Source organism: Balaenoptera acutorostrata, chromosome X (assembly GCF_949987535.1).
Source record: "Balaenoptera acutorostrata chromosome X, mBalAcu1.1, whole genome shotgun sequence".
Classification (NCBI taxonomy): Eukaryota; Metazoa; Chordata; class Mammalia; order Artiodactyla; family Balaenopteridae; genus Balaenoptera; species Balaenoptera acutorostrata.
This window is the reverse complement of record NC_080085.1, coordinates 57796131-57822079: the sequence shown is the minus strand read 5'-3', so window position 1 is coordinate 57822079 and position 25949 is coordinate 57796131. Positions and strand designations below refer to the sequence as shown.

The 25949-nt window shown below is 41.4% G+C and overlaps 1 protein-coding gene across 3 annotated transcripts in view; it reads right to left on the bottom strand.

The window, feature by feature from the left end:
* The window catches only part of AR (androgen receptor), a 181496-nt gene extending 157533 nt beyond the window's left edge, over positions 1-23963 (bottom strand). For all 3 annotated transcript variants that reach the window (XM_057539092.1, XM_057539093.1, XM_057539094.1), the window contains exon 1: positions 22423-23963. In XM_057539092.1, the coding sequence (XP_057395075.1) occupies positions 22423-23963 (1541 nt within the window). The remainder of the gene's footprint in view (positions 1-22422) is intronic.
* Positions 23964-25949: the final 1986 nt, after the last annotated feature.

Here is a 25949-nt window from a genome sequence, read left to right as displayed (position 1 = left end):
GTCCTAGCCACGGCAATCAGAGAAGAAAAAGAAATAAAAGGAATACAAATTGGAAAAGAAGAAGTAAAACTGTCACTGTTTGCGGATGACATGATACTATACATAGAGAATCCTAAAACTGCCACCAGAAAACTGCTAGAGCTAATTAATGAATATGGTAAAGTTGCAGGATACAATATTAATGCGCAGAAATCTCTTGCATTCCTATACACTAATGATGAAAAATCTGAAAGTGAAATTAAGAAAACACTCCCATTTACCATTGCAACAAAAAGAATAAAATACCTAGGAATAAACCTACCTAGGGAGACAAAAGACCTGTATGCAGAAAACTATAAGACACTGATGAAAGAAATTAAAGATGATACCAACAGATGGAGAGATATACCATGTTCTTGGATTGGAAGAATCAACACTGTGAAAATGACTATACTACCCAAAGCAATCTACAGATTCAATGCAATCCCTATCAAATTACCAATGGCATTTTTTACGGAGCTAGAACAAATCATCTTAAAATTTGTCTTTAGACACAAAAGACCCCGAATAGCCAAAGCAGTCTTGAGGCAAAAAAATGGAGCTGGAGGAATCAGACTCCCTGACTTCAGACTATACTACAAAGCTACAGTAATCAAGACAATATGGTACTGGCACAAAAACAGAAACATAGATCAATGGAACAAGGTAGAAAGCCCAGAGATTAACCCACACACCTATGGTCAACTAATCTATGACAAAGGAGGCAAAGATATACAATGGAGAAAAAACAGTCTCTTCAATAATTGGTGCTGGGAAAACTGGACGGCTACATGTAAAAGAATGAAATTAGAATACTCCCTAACACCATACACAAAAATAAACTCAAAATGGATTAGAGACCTAAATATAAGACTGGACACTATAAAACTCTTAGAGGAAAACATAGGAAGAACACTCTTTGACATAAATCACAGCAAGATCTTTTTTGATCCACCTCCTAGAGTAATGGAAATAAAAACAAAAATAAACAAGTGGGACCTAATGAAACTTCAAAGCTTTTGCACAGCAAAGGAAACCATAAACAAGACGAAAAGACAACCCTCAGAATGGGAGAAAATATTTGCAAATGAATCAACGGACAAAGGATTAATCTCCAAAATATATAAACAGCTCATTCAGCTCAATATTAAAGAAACAAACACCCCAATCCCAAAATGGGCAGAAGACCTAAACAGACATTTCTCCAAAGAAGACATACAGACGGCCACGAAGCACATGAAAAGATGCTCAACATCACTCATTATTAGAGAAATGCAAATCAAACTACAATGAGGTATCACCTCACTCCTGTTAGAATGGGCATCATCAGAAAATCTACAAACAACAAATGCTGGAGACGATGTGGAGAAAAGGGAACCCTCTTGCACTGTTGGTGGGAATGTAAATTGATACAGCCACTATGGAGAACAATATGGAGGTTCCTTAAAAAACTAAAAATAGAATTACCATATGACCCAGCAATCCCACTACTGGACATATACCCAGAGAAAACCGTAATTCAAAAAGACACATGCACCCCAATGTTCATTGCAGCACTATTTACAATAGACAGGTCATGGAAGCAACCTAAATGCCCATCAACAGATGAATGGATAAAGAAGTAGTGGTACATATATACAATGGAATATTACTCAGCCATAAAATGGAACGAAATTGAGTCATTTGTTGAGACGTGGATGGATCTAGAGACTGTCATACAGAGTGAAGTAAGTCAGAAAGAGAAAAACAAATATCGTATATTAATGCATGTATGTGGAAACTAGAAAAATGGTACGGATGAGCCAGTTTGCAGGGCAGAAGTTGAGACACAGATGTAGAGAACGGACATATGGACACCAAGGGGGGAAAACTGCGGTGGGGTGGGGATGGTGGTGTGCTGAATTGGGCAATTGGGATTGAAATGTATACACTGATGTGTATAAAATTGATGCCTAATAAGAACCTGCAGTATAAAAAAACAAACAAAACAACTAATACTAAACTTTCATTGGGCTATTTGTATGGAAATATGTTAATATAAATGTTTCAGACATTACATGAAAAAAAAAAAAAAGAAAGGGTAAAAATCATGGAGATCACAGAATATCTGAGCTGAAAAAGGCCTTAAAGAGCATCTAGTACTGATGTGGGAGTAGAAGCCCTTGATTTCCAATCTGAATATGCTATGATGAGTTTTGTGAATTTGGTCTAATCCCTCTTCCTGCCCAATCCATACAAAAGGGTACTGATTTCCAGAGTCCCCTCTAAATTCTGATAATCTCTGATTCTTTGGTATAAGCTTGACCCCTTTCAACTCACTGTTTTGAATTGATGTCTAGAAGAGAAGCACAATTAATCCTTAGAAGTGGAAAGGAGAGTAATGTTTTTCACCAAGTCAACAAATGCCTGTTACATACAAATAAGGAAAAAAGCCCAGATAGACATGCCTACTTGAAACAAGCCTCAGATGTTAAGTCTGAATAAATAAGAGGGGCTTTGGAGAGTGAGAGAGGGACTTGGTCTTCTTTACCTGCCGTCTGCTGACCCCTGAATGTGTAACCCTCCTTTTACACTTTCTCAATGCTTAACCAGTCCACTGCCCTCAGCCCATAGTTACTACATCTGTAATGTGGCTGGTACAGGGGCAAAGACCCACCCCTTAAGCCACACATGTTCAGGCTTTTAGGAAAAACAGGACAAGGTTTCATCAGTGAAGAATAGCATTATTTTGTGACCATAAAAAAGCAACACTTTAAATCTATAAGCCCTTTCTGAGTTTACAAAACACTTTTAGACTTATCCTTTCATCTATAAAATTAGAATTTATGTTCTAATTTACAGATGAGGAAATTCTGACTCACAGCTGTTAACTTGTCCAAGGTTACACAGATAGTAACCAACAAAGTCTGGACACAAATCCTGGTATTTGAAGCATACCTTCACTGCTCTTTCATGTACCCCTGCCTTTTCCTTCACTCATGGTCCTCCTAGTAATCATTCAACTTCTCCTCCCACTTTGGTCCAGCGGGAGGAAAAGAAAACCCTGGCATCAACTCAGGGCTGAAAGGAACTCATGTCTAGCTCCCACCTCCATGTCTGCACAGAAAATAGGGAAGCAGGAGGGGGTGTGGCCTTGGCTGAAGGGCTCTTGGAAGGGAAGGGAAGGAAGTGTTTCCCCATCATTCTCATTACTACTAGTTCTCAGAGAACATTGTGGGTAAGTTTACGAAGCTAAGGAAGTAAAATAGAGATGACAAGTTGCCAAGGAAATTCACATCCCAAACTAATTTTTCCTGAAGTAGCTAAGACTTTGATTTTCCATTTTACAGTTAACCAAGACACTTAAAAGCCTGGATTAAGCTCTGGGCCACAGTACTCATGAAGGTTGTAAAAGCTTTTCTGAAGATTTCTTAAGAACATTCTAGAGAAGAATAATGTTGAAGGGAGGCAAGAAGCTTTGGCTAATGGAGAATAGATTTAATGGTCTCTATGAAAAATAAAGCTGAAGTCATGTGGAATAGTGAAAACAGCAGTGAGGCCAGAGGACAAAAAGCTGAAAACCGAAATTCAAATCCCAAATCCACTAAGTTACTCCCTGTATGACCTTGAACAAGTCATTAACCGTCTAGGATCAGATTAAAGATTAAACAAGAAAATACCTTGATATACACCTAGCACTGAGAGGGAGATGCTCAAAATGTGTAATATATGATCATAATTAGTTTACCCACACTAGGATAGAGCCTTAAGTGTCATGTTTTCAAAGCAAGTGAAATAGTGATGCTCTAGTTCTGCTGACTGGTTACTTGGAAAAAGTCTAAGATCAGCTCTTATACAACAATCCTTGTCACCCTGATCCTCTATATAATAGATACACACTGTGTTGGAACCCACTAGGACAACTTAACCTGCCCCCATAGCTCCTACTTGGCAATCCCCTAGCTCCCATCTATCATCACACACCCAACCCACAGCGCGCACACACACATACACACACACACACACACACACACACTGAAACTTTCACTTTTGTTCTTGGGAAGATAGGATTAGATTAAAAAGCAGTTAGTCATTAAAACTTCATATTCATATACCCAAAATAAAAGACATCCCCATTTTTAGGAGGACCATACTCACTATGCGAGAGGGATATGACTTAAATTTTTGGTAACGGTATTTCATAAGCATCTGTTCTTATGTTTACTATTGAGATGTCAGTCCCCAGTCTCTGAGATCTTTGAGATCTGAGATGATGTCTTATTTCTCTTTTCATCCTCAGAATCCAGCACAGGGTCAGTTACAAAGTTGGCACTCAGGAAATGTACTAATGAATAAAATAATGAATTAGTGAATTAATGAATTAAATGTTTATCATTTGACCAGACTGATATTGCTGATAATTAAAATGATGATCCACAAAGGATGGAGCAAATCTTTAACTCAAAGTTGAAAATAATGTTCCCAAATCAAATGTATACTCATTCATTCATTTATTCAAAAGCAAATCTGGGGCTTCCCTGGTGGTGCAGAGGTTCAGAGTCTGCCTGCCAATGCAGGGGACACGGGTTCAAGCCCTGGTCTGGGAAGATCCCACATGCCGCGGAGCAACTGGGCCCGTGAGCCACAACTACTGAGCCTGCGCGTCTGGAGCCTGTGCTCCGCAACAAGAGACGCCGCGATAGTGAGAGGCCCGCGCACCGCGATGAAGAGTGGCTCCTGCTTGCCGTGACTGGAGAAAGCCCTCGCACAGAAACGAAGACCCAACACAGCCCAAAATAAATAAATAAATAAATAAAAATTTAAAATAATAATAATAATAAGTTAAGGGTTAAAAATGTTTATTAAAAAAAGCAAATCTGTACAGTGAGCTTGAAAAAAAATAAGACTTACAACCAGAAATACATGGTCCGAGTCCTGGTTCTTCCACTTATTGTCTAAATTACCATGGAATGTCCCTCAGTTGCCTCCAGCCTCAGTTTCTTCATCTGTGAAAAGAGGATTTTGATCCATGTTGTGCCTACCTCCAAGTTGGTTTTGAGAAGGAAATAAGACAATGTGCCTGAAAGTACCTGGTGCACTTGCAAGCACTTTATACTTCCCAGGAATTTGAATCATTTAGTCTCAAACATGCCCAATGGCTCCACTCCCATTTTCCAGTCCTCTACCATTTCACATATCAATTGGCTATAACAAAGCCAGCCACCATATCCTCTGAAAACCATCTAAAACTGAATGCAAAAGGGAAAGGATATACAAATATAGAATCATTATGTTGTACACCTGAAATTGACATATATTATAAATAAATTATACCTCAATAAAAGAAGGTGGTGGGGAGGAAGGCAGAGGCCTAGGTCTCCTGCCAGTTTCAAGCAAATTTTGGCTTATCTGATTTCTTCTAGGTCCTGGATATGGCTGTCTGAACAAGTTATTGTTGCCACTGATAAAAAATCTTAATACCAACCTTTTAAAGTCATTCAAGAAGCATCCCTTTTGGATCCACTCTGGCTCCTATGCCCAGGAAAGTGAAGGGCTGTGAGGAAGATTCTGATGGGAGGGAGATGGCATGATAGAAAGAGGGGGGAGGCTATGTAAGTCATGGGATACAGACTGAATAAGTAGAAATGGCAAAAGTAGATGAAGGGAGACAGCAATGGACAAAGAGGAGAGCAGTTGCCTTGAAAGAGAAAGGGGCTTGGAGTCTGTGGAACAGGGTTCAAAGAGGCCAGGACCAAGGAGAAGCTCAGGGCTTTACAGGATGAAACCAGGTTTATAGGAGAAAAGCCCAATCTTTACCTACAATGAACCACTTGCTAAATGCCATTTTCTCCACTAATATATTCAGAACTGCAGTGGTGGAAAAAGTATAAAGAATTATACTACTTGTGATAGATATATATTACTTTCAGCTACCTATAGCAGAAAGAAGCAATACAATTTCACACAGCTGACCCACTGGTACAAGTGCTGCCTCCCTCTCATCTTTACTCTTTTATAAACTAAGAAGGAAACCAAAAGTGATAGAATAAGAAGTCTTAATAGATGCTCTCTAGAGTCATGGGGGCTAGAAGTGGGTCACCTTTCCTGTCCCCATTGGAGGAAGTCAGATAGATTTCACATCTCAATTTACTCCCCCATAGATTAGGGTATAGTCCTTGCCTCCTGTGATATGCCAGCCTGCTCTTCAGTGACTCAGCAGATCTTTAAATATACCCGGGCAAGGAGCTGCTCTGAGACACAGTAAAAAAAAAAAAACTGTTTTAATCTGTTTGGGGTGTTGAGAGGCAGTCAGGAAGGTCCTTTGTTAACATGAGGTTCCCAAGCAAATTCAGCATTGCTATGAAGCTCTATGCTAAGATTCTTGTTTTCGTTCTGCTGTCTGCTGTTTGCCAGCTGTGTAGAGCACAAGAATGAGAAGGGGGATGGTTCCAGGCCATGGAAGGAGTCAAGGAAATTCCTGCCCAGTGATTCTGTGGGGGAAGGGGACCAATGTATGCAATGGAGTGACTTGTTTAAATGTAGGGGCCCCAAACTCACCAAGGGCCCAGACTTTGCACTGGGTCATTCTGTTCCCTGTGGAGGACCATGACCTCTAGCTGAGAGGAGGGGTCTTCTCACTCTCCCTGTCTTCTCAGACCAGCTCAGTCTTGCACTTTGAAACAAGCATCAACTAGTAAAAGATTTCAGCTGGGCTGAGGGAAGTAACTGAATAACTTGCATTACCAAAGCAAATCACGCTCCCGTTATCTGCAATGACCTCACACTTACATTCCGGCCAAAGCATTTTGGAGACAGAGTTTTGTGGAGGGGAGGAAGGGACAGCAGTGGCCTGAGGAAAGGCTCATGTACTTCAGTCAGAGTCTAGCCATGCGTTTTCCCAAGTTCTGTTGGTCTGGTCTAATAATAATAATAATGAGGAGGAGGAAGAGGAGGAGAACCATTTATCAAGCTTTTATTCTAGGCCAGGCACTGGTCAAGATTTTTTACATTCATTATCTCACTTATCCTCACAAGAATCCAATGAGAGAAGTATTAATATCTTCATTATATAAATGAGGAAACTGAAAATAAGATTAAGTGGCCCAGAACACACAGTGGGTAATTGTCAAACTCAGGATTTAAACTAAAATCTGTCAGGTGCCAAAGCCTATTCCTGAATGTCAACACATTATATTTTAGCCCTGACTCCAACTTTTTCCCCAAGAGCCCTCATCCTATCTGTTGTTTATTAAAAGTCCCTAACTCTGCGATGTATGTCTAAAATCATCCAGATGGGCATTTTGGAGTTATTGATAGGCTTTTGAATTGTTAGAAAGTGACTGTGGACATCACCTACTATGAGTTGAAACCTCTTCCCTGTATACATGGTCTCCAACAAGTCCAGCTTCTTCTTGAATGCCTTCAATGAGGGTTATTTTACTACTTATGTGATACTCCCAATGGACATAAAGGGTGCCATGAATAAGAAGAAGGGAACTAGTATTTCATCATCTACTAAGTGGCATGCCCTTTATCTAGTTGTTTTATTTAGTTTTCACAGTAATGCTGTGAGGAGAGTGTTACACAGATGAAGGAGTTGATGTTCAGAGAGGTTAAGTTACTCACCCAAGGTCATACAGTTGGTAAATGGCTGTGCCAGAACTGAAAGCCAAGTCAGATCTGATTGCAGCATCCCTTGTACTTTTCTTTAGTCCCTCCTAGATGAGGAGGAAAAGCCCTTGGGGTAAGGAAGGCTGTCAAGATTTGCCCAGGTCCCTGATCTGACAGGGATGGCAAATTCAAATGCCTAGAACAGTCAAGCAAGTAACTTAAATGAATAAAGCAGGTTGTTCGTGTCTGGATAAACTGGAAAGTACATGCTACATCTAGAGGAGCACTTGCTTCTCACCTCCAGCTGGTTATTGTCACGCAGGAATGTAGTCCCAATAATTCCAGATCTTCATTTCCCAAACTGGAAATCTGAATTTTTACATGAAATGTTAGCAACTAATTTGATAAACACACACAAACACACATACACACACACACACACACATACACACACACACACCCCAAAACTCATTTGGTCCTTGTTGGAAACTTCCAATATAGGGTGAATCCACTATGAGAAAATGTCTTCCTTTTACTGAACTGCAATCTATCCTCATTGGTTTTGCCCTTTGGGGTACTGCAGAAAATATCTAACTCCTTTATTCCATGATAGCCCTTCAGATATATTGAGACAATATTTATGTCCATTGCTCCCTACCTCCCTTCCCATACCCAACTCAGCATCTCAGCTTCTCCATGCTTTACAAGAGGAGATGCCTCATGAAAAATGGGGTTGAACACCACATTGTAAATATGGTCTGACCAGAATTCACTTCCTTTATTCTGAATCCCATATTTCTATTAATTGAACTTATAATCCATTATTTGTTTTTGGCACTTAATACGATTGGCTCAGATTCACTGAATAAATAAATATTTATGGAATACCTACTATAAGCCAAACTCTAAGCTACGTGTTTTGTATAATTTACACAAATATATCCATGAAACAACCTTTGCCCTAAAAGAGAGTACAATTTAAAAAGATATATAAGATAAGCATATAAATAATTATAATTTAATAACTAAGTATATATCAATGGAGAAGGAAAAAAGGGCTGAATCTAAAAGATATTAAGCACTAACTCTTGACTTATACCTGACATCCATCAAGTATCACGTCATCTGATCATCTCCTTGCAAAAGTCTTATAATCTAGAGATTTCGAGCACTAGTATACAGATGAAGAAAACTGAAGCCTACATTCTTTCAACCATATCATGTCACAGAGATAACTTTCTCAATGGATTAGGGGATGAGAAATTTCATCTCATATGAGACTATATTTGAGCTAAGGTTAGAAAAATAGATAGTATTAAAATTGGGATAGCCTTCAAGGCCAAAGGAATAATAGGAAAAACAACAAGTTCAAAGAAAAAAGGAGTGACAACGGTTTAAGGTGACAGATCCATGTGGCTGGAGTTTCTGTAGGGGAATTATAGGACTTGAGGCTGGAAAAGTAATACAGATAATGAAAAGCTTTGAACACCAGACTTAAAGAATTTGTATTTTAACCTATAAGCAAATGGAGAGGAGCTGCAATTTCAAACATGCATTACACAACTGCTCAGCAAGACTTCTTCTGTGCTAAGCATTGAGAATACAGAGATAAATTAAACAGAGTTCTAACCCTCAAGGAGCTTATAGACTAATGGATGTTTAAAGGAAGACACTAACAATATTGTAACTGACCCTTGGGAAAGTTAATCTGGTAGGATGAATACAATATGAATCAGAGAGCAGCACAGAGGACTAGGGAGAGCAGGCATGAGGTCACTGCACTAATCCAGGCAAGAGGTGATGAAGACTGGAACTCAGGGAGAGGGAATGACGGAGAAGGCTTTGGTAAACAACAACACATCGTTTCACTACCTTAATTCCCAAAGCCTCCAGTGCAGCTTTTCCCACACACTGTGGGGTCATCTCTGATGATGGCACATTTTGAGTCAATCTAGCACCTCAGCAAGGCTTAGCAGGTGTCCAAAGAAAATGACATACAAAAATATGAGTATGGTTAAGGTTTTTGGTTTATTATTAGGTAGTTGGTGACTGAAATATCTCAGTATAATTTGGTCCTTTTTATTTAAACGCCTGATCAAACAGATTTTTCAAATGAACAACTGGAAACTCCAACAGACTACACACTTGCTAACCTTTGTATTTTTAAACAAAGATGAAAGGGAAGGAGGGGTAGGTAAAGTAAACAGACTCAAAACATGTTTTGGAATCCTTTCTGCACCCAAACATCAAAGGAGTTTCCATCTTACTCCCAACTCTCAGTTTATGCGACCTCATCATCTAGTCAGAGGTTGGACAATGCTTCAGAGAAGTGGACCAATATGACACTTTTGGAAAGATGCTTTCTCTTATGTACTGCCAATTTTCAAAAGAAATTCCTAAGTAGTTGTCACTTATATGAGTGGGAAGATTGCACCTTCCTTAAAAAATATCTGGAGAGAAGCAGACTTTCATAGTGGCCTTCTTCCATTTCCACAATAACAAAAAAGTCATCTGACAATCATATTCATGACTTCCTATGGAATCCTGCAGAACCAATTTGGGCTAGAAGAACAGAGGTAGCCTTTTCTCATATTGGGAAGTTCCCCTTCTTACTTAGGGCAAATCCCATATGCTGACATTTTTTCCTGACGTTTTTGTTCCTTTTGACAATGCCTGGTGGGACATGGATTCTGATCATTCTCCCCATTCTCTGTCCAATCTTGCTGATGCATAAAGTTAATTTTAAAAAAGTGAGAGTCAGGACGATACAGAAGGAGGAATAAAGGGAGACAAGTCAGTGTGAGAATGAAAACAGAGTGATAAAATGCAAAGAGGTTTGGCAGTCTGGAGTCTCGAGTTCAGACTCTGGTTCTACTAATTACTCACCATGTGCCCTTGGATAAGTACCTTTCCTCCTAAGAGTCCTTAAAAGAAGCTGGTGTATTTTAAGGACAAGAGTTGCTCAATGTTTGAAGCTCAGGCACGTTTTTGCATTAAAAAATATTCTATAATATGAATAGCACTCCTTTCCCTAAATGTAGTGGAAAATAATATAAGTTGAGGAGCAGAGCTACCTAGATTCTAATATAGTCTCTTTCACTTACTTGTTCTATAACCTTGGGCACGTTACTTAATTGTTCTGTTCCTATTCACTCACCGGTAACATGGGAATGATAATCATACTTACCTCAGGGAGTTATTTTGAGAATTAAATGAATTAACACATGTAAAACACATAAAAGAGTTCCTGACTTCAAGAAATCAGCTATTTTATTTTTCTTACCTTGGTTTCTCTCCTATTTAAGCAGGCACTGCATTGCCCAGGTTTGTAGTGGGCTTTGAGATTTTCAACCACCTTGGAATCTCCAGACCTTTTTCAACAATTTCTGTAGTTCTGCTTTCCAATCCCTATTGTAAATGATCAACTTCTTCCCACCACCCCCTTTATGTCCCTCCACCTCCACTTTACCAGGAACTCAGGTATTCTGTGAGGATCAGCGGACTATATAGGGTCAGTGCTTAATGAGGTCACCCTAGTCACCAGTCTTTTGGGATAGTAGAGGTGAATGACTAGCTAATCTGAGAAGCTGTTGGTACTAAGCAGTGGTTAGAACCTCGCAGTTACAAGCCAGACTTCTATTACTTCCTAGCTGTGTGACCTTTGGGCAAGTCACTTAACCTCTCTGGGACTATTTACCAAGGTTTTTGTGAGAATTAAATTAGTTAACCCATGTAAGGCACCAAAATTTGGCACATAGTAAGTGCTATCATTATTACTGCTATTATAATTCTTTGTTCTGAGTGGGGAATCACTTTTCCAACATAGAATTGTCCAAAGGAGCAACAGACAGCTAACCCTCAGAATAGGCTCTGACTAAAAGAAACTAGCTTTCTGTGTGACTTTGTTCAAATTCCTTTCCATCTCTCTGCCTCAGGCACCTCATTCATAAAATGGCCAAACTGGACAAGATGGTTTCCCACGTTCCATAGACTCTAATATCCTACAATCTCAGGCCATTTATGTTCCAGATCTCTGTAAGTTTCAGCTTGGATCAAAGCTCAGTGGTCTTTAAAAGTCTGCTTACTGTGTTTTTCATGGATAAATTATTTTGGTGTGTGGTTCAGTAAAAACATAACAATATTTTGGTTCGATTGAAGGCAGCAGCCACTTTGCGTGGTGTTCTAGGTTTTTATTCATTATTTAGTTTAATTACCTGGTTTAAGGTTTGGGCAAGAAGAAGAAACTCACACCACCTCCAAAATGAGGTCTCAGAATAACGCTAAGAAGCACCAAGCTGGAATCCAGGAGAACTGAGTTTGTGCTCTAGTTATGTTGCCAGCTTGTTGTTTCTCACTAGACAAGACTCCACTCCTCTCTAGGCCTCTATAAAGCAAAAGGGGAGAAGTGAGAGGGCACCAAAGATCTAGGTGGTCTCTAAGGTTTTAACCTCCTTGAAAAGCAGAAAGCTAAGGGCACTGCATGAAAACTGAGAAGAAGCCAACAGGATGTTCACCAAATAACTCAAACTTTATACATCAAAAATCAAACTCTTGATTCCTACCCACCCACACACACATACCGGCTTTACCTACAATATTCATCATCTCAGTAAATGGTAATCACATTTTTCAAATTGCTCAGATCAAAAATTTGGCAATCAGCCTTGACATCTCTCTTTTTCTCACAACGAGTATCTAATCTGTCAGTAAATGCTGTAGGATCTACCATGAAGACACATCAAGAATCCAGCTACTTCTCATCTCCTCTACCAATAACCCCGGTCTAAACCACCATCATCTCTTACCTGGATCACTGCAGTAGCCTCATTTCCTTGCTTTTCCCTTGCTCTTACAGTGTTTTCTCCACACAGACAATCAGTAAACAAACAAATGTATAAAATATCAAAGAGTGGTGGATGTTCTGCAGAAGAGAATCTGTTAAAATATCAGTCAGATCATGTTACTCCTCTATTCAAAATCTTCCAATGACTCCCCACATCGGAGTAAAAACCAAAGTCCTAAGGAAGACCTGAGATGTCCCTTATTAACTTTGATCTCATCTCTTATCACTCTCCATTTACTTAAACTGCCATACAGGGCTCTCTGCTATTGTCCATCACACAAAGTATGCTCCTGCCTCAGGTCCTTTCTACTTGCGGTTGTCTGTATCTGGAATATTCTAACTCCAGATATCCCTATGGCTCACTTCCTAGTTTCCTTCAGGTCTCTGCTCAAATATTACCTTCTCAGTAAGGGCTTCTCTGACCAATAGATATAAAATAGTCCTTCCCACTATCAATCCGTATTCCCCACACTCTGCTAAATTATTCTTCACGACATTTATCAGCATCAGATATATTCTACATGTCTCCTTTCACTAAAATGTAAACTCCATGAAGGGAGGAATTTTTGTCTGCCTTGTTCATTGCTGTGTCATAGGTACTTAGCACAGAATTTGATATATAAAAAGCTCAGTAAGTATTTGTCGAATAAATGCAGTCTATAAAGTAGGATGGCAAGACTGTTGGCAATTTGAATGCCCACACAAGCCAATCCATCAGTCCAGTAAGTGGATAAAAGACCCAGAAGCCTTAAGAGCTTCATGAATTTCTATTGATACTAGTTAAGGTTATTTTGCCTCTCTGACTCTCCTATTTCCTATTTATGAGGTGAGCGACCTGTGTGATAAAAAAGGAACACTTGATTTGAGGAACAAAGAGTGGGGCTGAAATCCCAACTCTGTCACCTTGAAGCTGTTTGACTTTAGACACGTCACTTAACTTCTCTGAACATAATATTTACAATGGGAATGATAGTATTATAATAGTATGGAGAGTATTAAAACACAGTAAACCTGGCTACTTGCATACAGTAGAAATGCAGATGAAATGCAATAATGGAATATGAAACAACTCTGTAAACTGTAAAGTGTTACTGGAATATGTCCAATGTCACTGTTCCCTGCGCTACATTCAGAAAAAGGTGTCAAGGAGTCAAATAGTGCTACTAAAAATGTTTTGCACTTTGGAAAAGAACATCCCAGATAAAATACTAAGTACCACTGTAGCTTATTTATTGTCTGGTACTAGGTGGTTCTGGCTCAAGTTATCCTGTGATATGTTGAATCCACCAAAGGAGGCCAACTATTTCCAGGGAAACCCTGTCACAGGACACTTGCAGTCCCCCTAGCGGCCAGATAGTAAGACTACACTTCCACAAGCAAGGAACACACTCAATGTGCACAAAACAGAACCCATAATTAAGGGGTTGGCCATTTTAAAGCTACATCATCTAATTCAGCAAAGGCCTTATAAAAAAAGTTTTCATGTTCCCCTTACTCCCAGAATTGTCTGACTTGTGCTCCTTGCTTCTCTCCCTTAACCAACACCCTGAAACCCCATTTATACAGAACCTTAAAGCAAGCCACCATGATCAATGGAAAACTTGAGAGCAGAATAATAATTCTTGATCTGACCACCACACTGGGCATCTTTATTGGCTCTCACGCCAAACTTAGACCCATTAATCACCCTCAATTTTAATTAATTCCTCATATATTGCAGACTTGTATAGTCAAAGACATGGAAACATGTTCCCAGCAAGTGCAACAATATAGACAAAAATGAGAAAGTAACTATTAACTAACTTGACTGGGGTGGCACTGTTGAAAAAGGAGAAATAGATTCCAACCCCTTACTTGAGTTCACTCTTCATTGTCTTTCCAGAATTACTACCTTCTGGTATCTGAAATATTCATCAAGACCTATAATCTATTGCTTGAGTTAAATCATGTCCCAACCTCATCCATAACGATAAAAAGCAGCCACAGGTAATATTGTTGACCACTTCCACCTATGTTGATCCATTTCTTTTTTGGATATCTGCATTTAAAAAATACATACCATACAATCCAGCATCTCATCATACTGGCATCATGGTGTTGCCGTTCTGTTTTGTTTTTATTTTTGTTTTAATAGCTATAAGCTCCTTGAAGGCAGTGATCTCCAGATTCTCCCTGAATTGTGTTCCCTTTACCCTGATCTCTCTCTAGTACACAGATGGGCATATAGCAGGTGTTTAATGAAAAGTGGTTGATTGATGAATACTTTTTAAAAATCACTTTATTAGGGTCATTTCTAAAGACAACTACGTCACAAGAGGACCTTTTGTTCAGTGGCCTGCCGTTCACTTACCATTTTCAGGACACAATAGCTATAGCTGATTAGATATGACCCTTAGCCTAGAGTGTTAATAAGACCAAAGTTCAATCCCTTTATAGGTAAATTTTATCTCTTTTTTATGGTTATAGAGTACATCCCTGAAAAGAAGCCCAAATTATATGAGAGTAAATGGACCACTTCTTCATCTACAAATACACACCAGAAGGAGTGGTGGCATTTACCTTATCTAAAGGACAACATATAAAAACATAAAATTATGACTCCAGCTGCTTACACAAACCTAAACATAAGCCAAATACAGCTAGCTAGTGATTTCTTTGGCTTAGTTTGCATCTGTTACCTCTTCATGTTAGTTTAGTACATAGAAATTATTATTCCTCATCCCCTTGCTAGTAGTTCCCAAATCCAAATACTAAAAAGAGGACTACTAACTGCATAAACCTTATTAATATGTTTCTTCTCTACTGTTCTCTGAAGACCTGAAAATTTTAGAGACACTCTTCTATTCATCCAGGAAGGGGCTGGCATTACCAATTCTAATTCACAGTTGAGAAAAATTGAGAACAGTGTCCTTATGCAGCCTTCATACAGGATGAAACAAAGTATGCTTTAACTTTCAACACAGCAGCAGAAACCTTTTGCCTCTTAAGTCCCAGAGGGGTTCAAAACTCAGGTACTTTCACCGAGGTTGCAGGATACAAAGTCAATATACAAAAATCAGTTATATTTCTATACACTGGCAATTAAAAATTTTAAAGGATATTAAGAAAATTCCATTCATAGTAGCATCAAAAATTAAAATATTGTGGAACTAATTTAACAAAAGAAGTGCAAAATTTATACTCTTAAAACTACAAAACGTTGAAAAAAGTGAAAATGACATAAATAAATGGAAAGACATTCCATGGCCATGGATCAGAACACTTAATGTGGAGATGACAACACTCCCCAAATTGATCTACAGATTCAATGCAGCCTCTATCAGAATCCCAGATGGCTTCTCTGTAGAAACTGACAAGCTGATCCTAAAATGCATACAGAAATTCAAAGGACCCACAATAGTCAAAAACAATCTTGAAAAAGAAGAAAAAAATTGCACACTTCCTCATTTCAAAACTTATTAAAAACCTACAGTAATTAAGACACCGTGGTATTGGTATAGGATCAATGTATTGTAATATAGCCCAGAGTCCAGAAAAAAACATTTACAGTCAACTGATTTTACACAAAGGGTGCTGAGACAGTTAAATAGGGAAAGAATCAACATATGGTGCTGTGGTGACTAGATATTTACATAAAAATTAATTCAAAATTGATCAAAAAACTAAATTTAACAGCTAAAACTATAAAACTCTTAGAAGGAAACCTAAGTGTAAATCTTTGTGACCTTGGATTAAGCAAAACCTTCTTAGATATGATACAAAGATCACAAGCTACATACAAAAAGTACATTGGACTTCAAAATTTTTAAAGCACGTTCTTCAATGAATACCATCAAGAAAGTGAAAAGACAACTCAGAGTATGTGATAAAATATTCACAAATTGTAATTTCTTATAGGATTTGTATCTAGAATATATTTTTTTAAAACTCTTACAACTCAATAAGACAAATAATCTAATTACAAATGAGCAAAGACCTTTTTTGCAAAGAAGATATACAAACAGTCAATAAGCACAAAAAAAGATGCTTAATATTATTAGTCATTAGAGAAATGCAAATCAAAACCACTTTGAGATACCACTTCACACCCACTGTGATGTCTATAATTAAAAAGACAATTAGAAGTATTGGCAGGATGTGGAGAAATCGGACCCTCATACATTGCTGGTGAGATTGTAAAATGGTGTAGCCACTTTTAAAAACAGTTTGGGAGTGCCTCAAAAGGTTAAACACAGAGTTACTACATGACCCAGAAACTCCACTTCTAGGTATGTACCCAAAAGAATTAAAAAACATGTTCATAAAAAAAAAAATCTTCTTGTACATAAATGTTCATAGCAGTATTATTCGTAATAACCAAAAGGTTGAAACAACTCTAATGTCCATCAACTGATGAATGGATAGATAAAGTGAGGTACATCCATAAAATGGAAAGTATTGAGATGTGCTTCAACATGGATGAACATTGAAAATATTATTCTGCATGAAAGAAGCTAGTCACAAAAGGTGACGTATTGCATGGCTCCATTTATATTGAACGTTAGAATAAGCAAATCCATAGAGACTGAAAGTAGACTGGTGGTTGATAGTTGCTCAGGGTTGGGGTGGGGTTTGACTGCTAAGTGGTTAAAATGTTCTAAAATTGATTGTGGTGATGGTTGCCCAACTCTGAATATAATAAAAACCATTGAATTGTACGTATACTTTAAATGGGTGAATTATATATTGTGAATTACGTCTCAATAAAGTTGTTGATTAAAAAAAATAAAACTCAGGTACTGCATGATCTAAATTGGCAGCATTCTCAAGTAACCAGCACTTTAGAGCTATAAGCTTATCTAGATGAGCCACTCTCAACACTGCTCTGCCCTGTAGGTTGGCAACAGGAATTGGTGTAAGAGAGAAGGGATGACAGCACTCATGAGTGTGCAAGGAAATGTGCATAAATCACAGCAGCAGTCACTAAAAGTAGCCCTTACTGAGCAAAAATCTAAAACATCATCTGTCAGGTGGGAAAGTTCAAGAAAAAAAGTTGGGAAGTGCCACTCTAGAGAGGTTTCCCTATGGTAAACAAATGTTATAGAAAATGCAACAACTTCTACTCCCTCAACTAGCAAAGGGATGTTCACTAAGCACCCTCCTGGCTTACTCAAACTTACATGAGTGCTAGTGAATAAACCGGAAGATGCTGGGTCTTTTCTTTGAAAAGAGTGCTATATAAATATGAGATTTCATAATTCTCTTCAATATGGCAAATGCCAACCAATACTGATAACTGTATGGAGCTTTACAAGCAACGAGGGAAAAAAGGTCAACTTTGTGCCTAAGATGAGGATAACTTACTCTGAGTTCAACATCTCAGAACCTGATGTAATGCTGGCAGGCAAATTCTGAGGTTGAATAATTTCTTCAATACCTTTCTTTTTTTTAAATGATGAATTCACATATAGCATCACCATATTAGCCCAGCCAGACAATTCTAGCAAGCACCGTCACATATAGATCAGATACTACTTGTGAAAGCACTGCAGAAGTTTGACCCAGACAGAGCTGTCTCAGAGGCGAGAGGGTCCAGTTATTCTCAGGTTTTGAGAAAACGTTGCCAAAATAGCCAGTAGACAGAGAGAGACAGAGAAAAAGAGACAGAGACAGCAGCCAGCAAAATACTTCATTAAATCACCAAGTCCTCAAGCCATCTAGTTCAGCTCCCTCAGCAACTGTTGAATCAGGCTCTAACCTTAAGGTAAAAAAAGCCCAGCTATTCATTTTGCAATCTCTTCAAGTCATCTAGTCTTAAAAGAAAGGTGCTGAGGTTGATCTGATCTGTTACTCTCCAGATTAAAAAAAAAATTCTTTAGGAGCATGCCACAGGTGTAATGAGAAAAAATATCCTGAAAAGTAGAAAAAAAGTCTATATTTCAATGTCAAAAGCATGAAAGGAGTAGAAAGAAAGAAAATCGGGGACAGGCAGCACTTAAGGAAGCTGCGGACAAAGAGAAAATGGTGGAGGTAGGGGGTGGGGAGAGGTTTCCTTTTCCCTCTCCAACCAACCTCACAAAACTTGATTTTTATTCGCTTTCTATTTTTCAGAATCATGATTTCAGGTTTGGTTATAAAATAAGCCCCTTGCTTACCACAACCAGCCGGCATTCTGCTTTCTGCTTAGCACAGTTCTGAATGAAGCTGGTAGTCTTGATATCACCGTAAATAACAATAATAATAAAATTGTCCATGTCCCTAACTCCAACTCACATAATCCCACCAAGAGCAGCCACAGTACAAGTAAGAGTCAGGAGACCAAATAATTTTTTGGTTTAAATACATATATGTATACCAGATGAGAAAATTACTACAGGGAGGTAAAACATTTAAAAAAGAAAATGAAATGTGCCAGCAAATTCAATATATTAATATCAAAGTTTACAGCCTAAAAGGAATGGAAGTCTGATGAGGCAAAATTAGCACTGGCAAGAAAGCACCCTTAAGTGACCCTGCAACAGGAAAGCTGCAAGCTTCTTCAAAAATGTCTCTCACTGATGTTAACCTTTGGCCAAGAGGAGAGAGATACTCTGTGGACAACCAAGAGAAGAATTCTATCATTACATCGTGCATATATTTTCAAATGGGGTACCACCCAGTGTGGCTATCTGGTCCTCAGGTTCTGATTACTGGTATCCAGACAGAACTCACCAGTTATTTGCTGACCGTGAAGAAAGGATGTTTCTTTCCAACATATTGACCCTGAAGGCCTATGGACAGAGAGCGTCATTCCCAAAGCAAAACTCAGATTTACAAAAAAGACAAACTGCTCCTTGCAAGATAGTCATAAAAAGTCACTTGATAACTGTGGAGAGGAGAGGAGATGGAAAGGGGAATTAATAAAGTGACTTCTTTTGAAATAACTAATGGAGAAAGGCAGGATTTGCCGATTTCAAAGCACTACTAAAATACTACCTATTATGAAGACCAGAACAAATTATCAAGAGAAAAATTAAAATGTTCTTTTTGCATCTGGATAATTTATTTAAACCCCAACTCTAGTTCCTGAACAGGCTCCCCTTGGTCTCATCTCCCAAGAATAAATATTTGTCATATTATTATGCTGTTTGCTGGGATATAAAAGGCCCTACTTCTGTCAAGTGAGACAGTGGTCAATTAACAAAGTTGTAGTCTTATTTGATCGCAGTAGAAGACAGCTCCATAAAATATTATCAGGGTTTCACACAAGCCCTATCACTTTTTATTATTCCTTCCGTTCATACCACATGCTAAAATAAGTAAAAAAAAAAAAATTAAAGGACCACCTTAGGCCTCTCTCCTCTCAGCAGAAATATTGTAGATGTATAAGAACACAGAGCTATTCCAGAAGTTATTAAGTTAAAAAAAACCCTACAATTAAATAACGTGTATGAACACACACACACAATTGGAAAAGGGAGCAATCCAACAGATTATTGAAAGTCTCTAGAATGTTGAGATTTTTAACTCAAAGTTGGCATATAATGCATGCAATACAGAGAGGGTGGAAGCTCTAGCTTTGGCTTAAAATAATTACTTGCCTTTCACCAAACTGTGCCCCTACAAAGTGAGGGAAAGAAAGAGAAAGTAAGAAAATACCAACTTTTAGATTGGGATTAGTTGAATTCCGATGAAATTGATAAATTTTAAAAAACCTGATTCAAGGATTTTCTTTGTCCTAGAAATGAAAACTCTTTGTCAACACACAAAACAGGAATGCCAGTTTTCCCTTTCACTAGATTCCTATAACCAGTGCAGCAATCACAAACCAGAAAAGATTAAATAATCTTGTACTTTCTTCGGGTACTGCTAATGTCTCACTAGTTGAGGTCATTAATTTATGCAGGTTTTAGAAATAGAGAAGTTTTTCCATGAAGACCTGGGATAAAATCCCCTAGCTTACTGCACACCTGATGGGAAGAACTATTTAAAAGCTCTCTGTAGCCACTTTCTGAAAATTTCAGGTTATGTCTTCGAACACACACACACATCTCTTAACAAATATGTGGAATCATTCATCTCCTCCCTGTTAACTGAGTTACTTGGGTGTTGGGGGAGGCATACAGAAGAGGGACAGGACGGTTCCAGTGACTGGGCAGGTCACTGAAGCACCTTATACATTCCCCCCAACCCCGCCAAAAAAAAAAAAATAGTTCACAGTAGAAGAGAGCTCCGCTGACTAGCAACCGCCATAGGAAAAAAAATATACTCTAGCAAGTAAATCTATTCTTATAAAATGAAGACCTTTTGTCCCACAGTATAACCACATTGAAAAAATTAAAAAAAAAACAAAAAAACTTCAAATTAACTAGAAAAGACTGACAATATAAATGAAGCCTTTGAAAATCCTGTAAGCCAAACCTTAAGAACCTAAAAAATATAAAGCCTGGTTAGAAACTGTTTCTTCAGTAGCCCAGAAAATATTTTATGAAATCCTATCCTCCTCTTTCTTTTCTAACACTGTGCTATCAACCTTCCAAGAACAGAAGCATCAGTGAAAGGAAGCAAATTGTTGGATTTAAGTCTCCCAACAAAGATGCTAAGTCTAACAAGTTTTGAAAAGTCACAGGTAAAGAAAATAGCTACAGAAACACGGAACAAGGCATCAGCATCCATGAGGACATCAGCACCCATCAGATCTGAAGAGTTAGTTCCCCAGTCAATATTCCCTCCCTCACGGAGATAAACTAATATCTTAGTTTGCTGGGAAAAAAATCTTTAAGGTGGTCTCCAAAGTGCTCAATTGTGGTAAGTAAGAATTTTTAACACGCAAGATGAAATTGACCGCCACTTTTCTCATGTCCTAATGAAAACTCTTGGGCAAGATTAAGGTTCATAAGTCCCTAACAGTTATTACTTAATTTGTTAGAGGTAACATATAATGTTTTAAAATGCAAGTATGTCCTTAAAATGAAGGAATATATTGAAAAGCCCTATTCCTTTTGTAAACCCTAATCTCACAAAAGCAGATTTCTATGCACACTGGAATAGCAGGAAATCCTTTAAATTTTTTTCCCAACACTTTTGTAAGTCAGACTCAAGTCTGGTTAAATTGTTCATTAAAAGAACATTCTCCTCTTTATAGAGCTAATGCAAACTCAAAGTAGGAACTGTGGATCTGTTGTAATCCATAGAGCAAATAAACACTTTACAAGAGAAAACCAACACTACCATGTAGTTCCAACATCGTCAACCTGTGAGGGCAAATCCTGCCCATTGTTTACGAGGAAAGGGGTCATTTGGCTTTCCCCTACCTTTGCCTGCTCTAATCTTGCCTGGTTGGAGTCTCTCTCCTGACCTCCAACCGTGGGGCAAGTCCTCTTTGTTGCCAGCAAAGGGACTTCACCCCTTCTTCACACAGCGGCCCTCAGAACCCAGAGATCACCTTCTCCCCATAATCCCATACTCCATTTCATCTCTTTGGAGGAGGCGGGTTGAGAAAAGCTTGGGTCAGTTATTTTGCCTCTAACCTGCCAAGACCAGCCACAGGCCAGAGGGCAATCCCTAACTGACCTTAAGAGGAGAAAGTGCCCATATTTCTTGTCCAGGTTCTCTGATTTGGGGGCAGGGAGAAGGAGAAGTAGTGGAGGGCTTAAGGGCTTTATTTCGGAAGATGGCCCTTGCAATTGGATTTAAATTTGGAACCCGCGGGACATGGAGTACCAAGTGGCAGGGAAGATTTTTGGAGGCTGGTGGGGGGAGGGGGTTGTCAAGGAATCTGGAAGGGCTTGCACCAGCACCCAGGGCTCACAGCGGTGGGGACTGGAGCACACAGTGGGGGTTCAGAGCGCAAAGGTCGAATCTTTGGTAGGCCAGGAGTCCAGGGAAAGGCTCCAGATTTAGGGCGGCCCTTTCTGTGGAAGCTTGTTCAGCTCGCCCAAGAACAGAGCATTCGCGCGGGGAGGAGAGGACTGCCTCTAGGCTTAAAGACATTTTTAGGAGAAGAAACTTACCGCATGTCCCCATAAGGTCCAGAATAGCTCTCCATCCAGGGGCCCATTTCGCTTTTGACACAACTGGGACTTGGATAGGGCACTCTGCTCACCACGCCGCCGGGATACCACACATCGGGTGGGGAAAAGTCACCTTCTTGGCCCGCCAGCCCCTGAGGTGGCCGAGTGTAGCCGTATGGGGCTACAGCCCCTGCCTCGCCTGCGCTGCCGCCCCCGCCTCCGCCACAGGGCCCATAGAGCTGGCCTTCTTCGGCTGTGAAGAGAGTGTGCCAGGAAGAGGAGGCGGCAGCTGAGGGTGAGCCTGAGCCCGGTCCTGCTGCACCCCCGCCTTGCAGGCTCGCCACATCCCCATAGCGGCATTGTGCCGCCGCGGCCTCCCAGGCGCTGCCATAGTCCAGGGGGTTCTCCAGCTTGATGCGGGCATGAGGATGGGGAGGCGGCGGAGGGGGCGGCGGCCCGGCCAGGGCTAGCGGAAAGTTGTAGTAGTCGCGACTCTGATAAGCTGCTACCTCGTCCAGTGCTCCAGACTTGTACAGAGACAGGGCGGATGGCAGCTCAAGTGTTCCGGAGCCCCCTGCTTCGCCGCTGCCAGAGCAGCCCAGGCTCTCACTGTCCAGCCCTTTGGTGTAACCTGCCTTGAAAGGGGAATACTCAGCAGTCTCTTCGGTGCCCTTGCTCGGGCCATCATCCAGCAGAGAACCTTTGCATTCAGCCAACGGGGCACAAGGAGTGGGACGCACAGCCGGTGGACCTCCCAGGAGCGGGGCGTACATGCAATCCCCCCGAAGCTGTTCCCCAGGACTCAGATGCTCCAATGCCTCCACACCCAAGCCCATGGAAACCGACACTGCCTTACACAATTCTTTGGCGCTGTCCGAGATGGTCGAACTGCCCCCTAGGTAACTGTCCTTGGAGGAGATGGGAGCCCCAGTGGCCTCCCTCGCTCTCCCGCTGCTGCTGCTGCCTTCAGATACCGCCTCCTGCTGCTGCTGTTGCTGCTGCTGCTGAAGAAGTTGCATGGTGCCGGCCTCGCTCAGGATGTCTTTAAGATCGGTGGAGCAGCTGCTTAAGCCGGGGAAAGTGGGGCCCAGCAGGGACAACGTGGATGGGGCAGCTGAGTCATCCTCGTCCGGAGGTGCTGGCGGTGGCTGCTGCAGCCCCTTGCCGGCTGCCGAGGCAGCTCCCGGCTCTGGGACGCAGCCGCTCTCCGGGGGGCCCTCGGGAGCTGACTGCTGTTGTAAAGACTGCTGTTCCTCCTCCAGGGCCAGGTAGCCTGTGGGGCCTCTGCTCTGGACTTGAGGAGAGCCATCCTCACTCTGCTGCTGCTGCTGTTGCTGCTGCTGCTGCTGGGGACTGGTCTCCTGCTGCTGCTGCTGCTGCAAACGGGCGCCGGGAGGTGCTGCGCTCGCGGCCTCAGGGTGCCGGGGACCCGGGTTCTGGATCACTTCGCGTACACTCTGGAACAGGTTCTGGAAAGCTCCTCGGTAGGTCTTGGACGGCGGCCGGGGGTAGACCCTCCCCAGACCTAACTGCACCTCCATCCTTAAGCTTGGGTGAATCTTCCACCCAATTCCTTTATCTTGCTCCCCTTCTCTTGCTGAGAAGAGTTCAACAGGCTGCTATGCGTAGTTGCTGCAGCTAGTTGCCCACCTGCGGGAAAAGGAAACTTGCGGGAGTAACAACTCCAAAGAATTCTGACAGCCTCAAAGTCTCGTGCAGAGGAAACACGCGCTGGACAGGATCTTCCCTGGTAGGCTCACAATCTGCTCTTGAATACTTGGAAGGTAGAGTCAAAAGATGCTCAAATCTTGAAGGGGGGTGGGGAGGAAAACCCTCTGCCTTCTGAATTTGGTGTCCACTGAAGCAGGTGCAAATAGGAACCAGGTTATTTTCTTTTTGTTTTGTTTTGGGTTTTGCTATTGGGTTTTGTTTGTTTGGGTTTGGTTGGGGTTTTGTTTGTTGTTGTTGTTTTCTTTTTTTTTCTTTCTTTTTTCTTTTTTTTTGGGGGGGGCTACTGAAGTCCTGACTGCCTTTTCATCCTTTGATCTCTGGCCCCACAAACTGGTGGGAGGGGGAAGCGGCGTGCAGGGGGAGGTGGAGAGGGAGTAAGAGGAATCTGGGGGTCTGCCCTGCTTACCGCCTAACCAGCCAGATTCTGGCTGCAGTGCTGAAGCGGCTCCCCGGTCTCCTGGCACCCCAGAACCGTCTTTGCAACGTGCAGCTAGCTCTCCCGCTCGCAGCCAAAGGGAGTTACCTCTCTGCAAACTCGGGCTGGCTGCACTGGGCTGACTGCAGAAGGGTTGAGGGGGTTGAGAGGAGCAGGCGGAGGCAGCAGCAGGACAGGAGACCCTGGAGGGGGGCGGGGTGGAGGGGAGGAGGACAAAGGCAGCCGTCAGTCCTACCCGGCACTTTCCTCGCTTCCTCCGAGTCTCCAGCAGCTTTTAAAAACTTCACTGAAGAGGAAAAGGCAGCTCCGGGGCGGCGGCTTCGAAGCCGCCGCGCCGCAAGAGGCGTTGGCTGTCGCCAGAGCCGGCTGGGGTTGACGCGGTGCGTCCCTTCGGCTCCTGTCCCACACTGAAGCAGCTAGCTCGATCTCTTTCCCTCCGTCGCCTCCTCTGCCTCCAGGCTTGCTCCGGACCCTCTGGCTCTCGCTGCACGCTGGCTCCCCGGGATCTCGGAGGGGGCGCTGGGAGGTGGAGAGCAAATGCAACAGTTTGCGAGTCGGGTCCCGCCCCGCCGGGCCGGCCTCCTTGCCTTCCCACCTCCTTTCTCCCTCCCCTCTCCTTTGCTTTTCTCCCCTCCCCTCACCGTCCACTAAAGCCGGGTGGCTTTGGAGAAACAAGTGCTGGCACAGCGTGGGTGAGAGCAGGAGAGGCTTGTTCTAGCCCAGGAGCACCCCAGCTCCCCGACTACCTCCTGCTTTCCTGGACCAGGTTTTAAGCGTCGGGGCTGAAGCTTTAACCCGGAGCTTTATTTTGACGACAGGGCTACCGAACTCTCAGAGGCCTGTACTTGCCAGATTTGGTTCTGAAGTCCAATTTCAAAACAGACTCTGTGCACTTGTGGGAGGGGGGAGGGAGTGGGAAAGGGCAATAGAAGTATAGAGGAAATAGATCTCCTTCAGCGAGGGACTATGTTCAGGGAAGGCAGACCGAAAAGCGCAGACGGGAGGGTCTCCTACAAACTGAGGAACAAGCTATGGCCAAGCCAGCCTATACTTGTTGAAACCTTTCAGATTTCTCCATAGGGTTAGATTGGGTCTCGTGGCACTGTATCAGTTGCTCTAGGAACCCTCTGCCTGGGAACCAAAGGTAATCTCTATCCTCTTCTCTTCCCTTTTTCCTGTCTGGAATGGCCTCTTACCACACACTTCTCACCTATCCCGATGTACAAAGGAAAATCACCCAGAAAACCAGGCAAACATGTAAACTCCAGAAACACTTGTCATGTACATAGAGACCTTGATTTTGTCCAGGGTTTTGCAGACATTTGCTTATATACGGGCACTTGCTTTTCCAAGTTGCTTT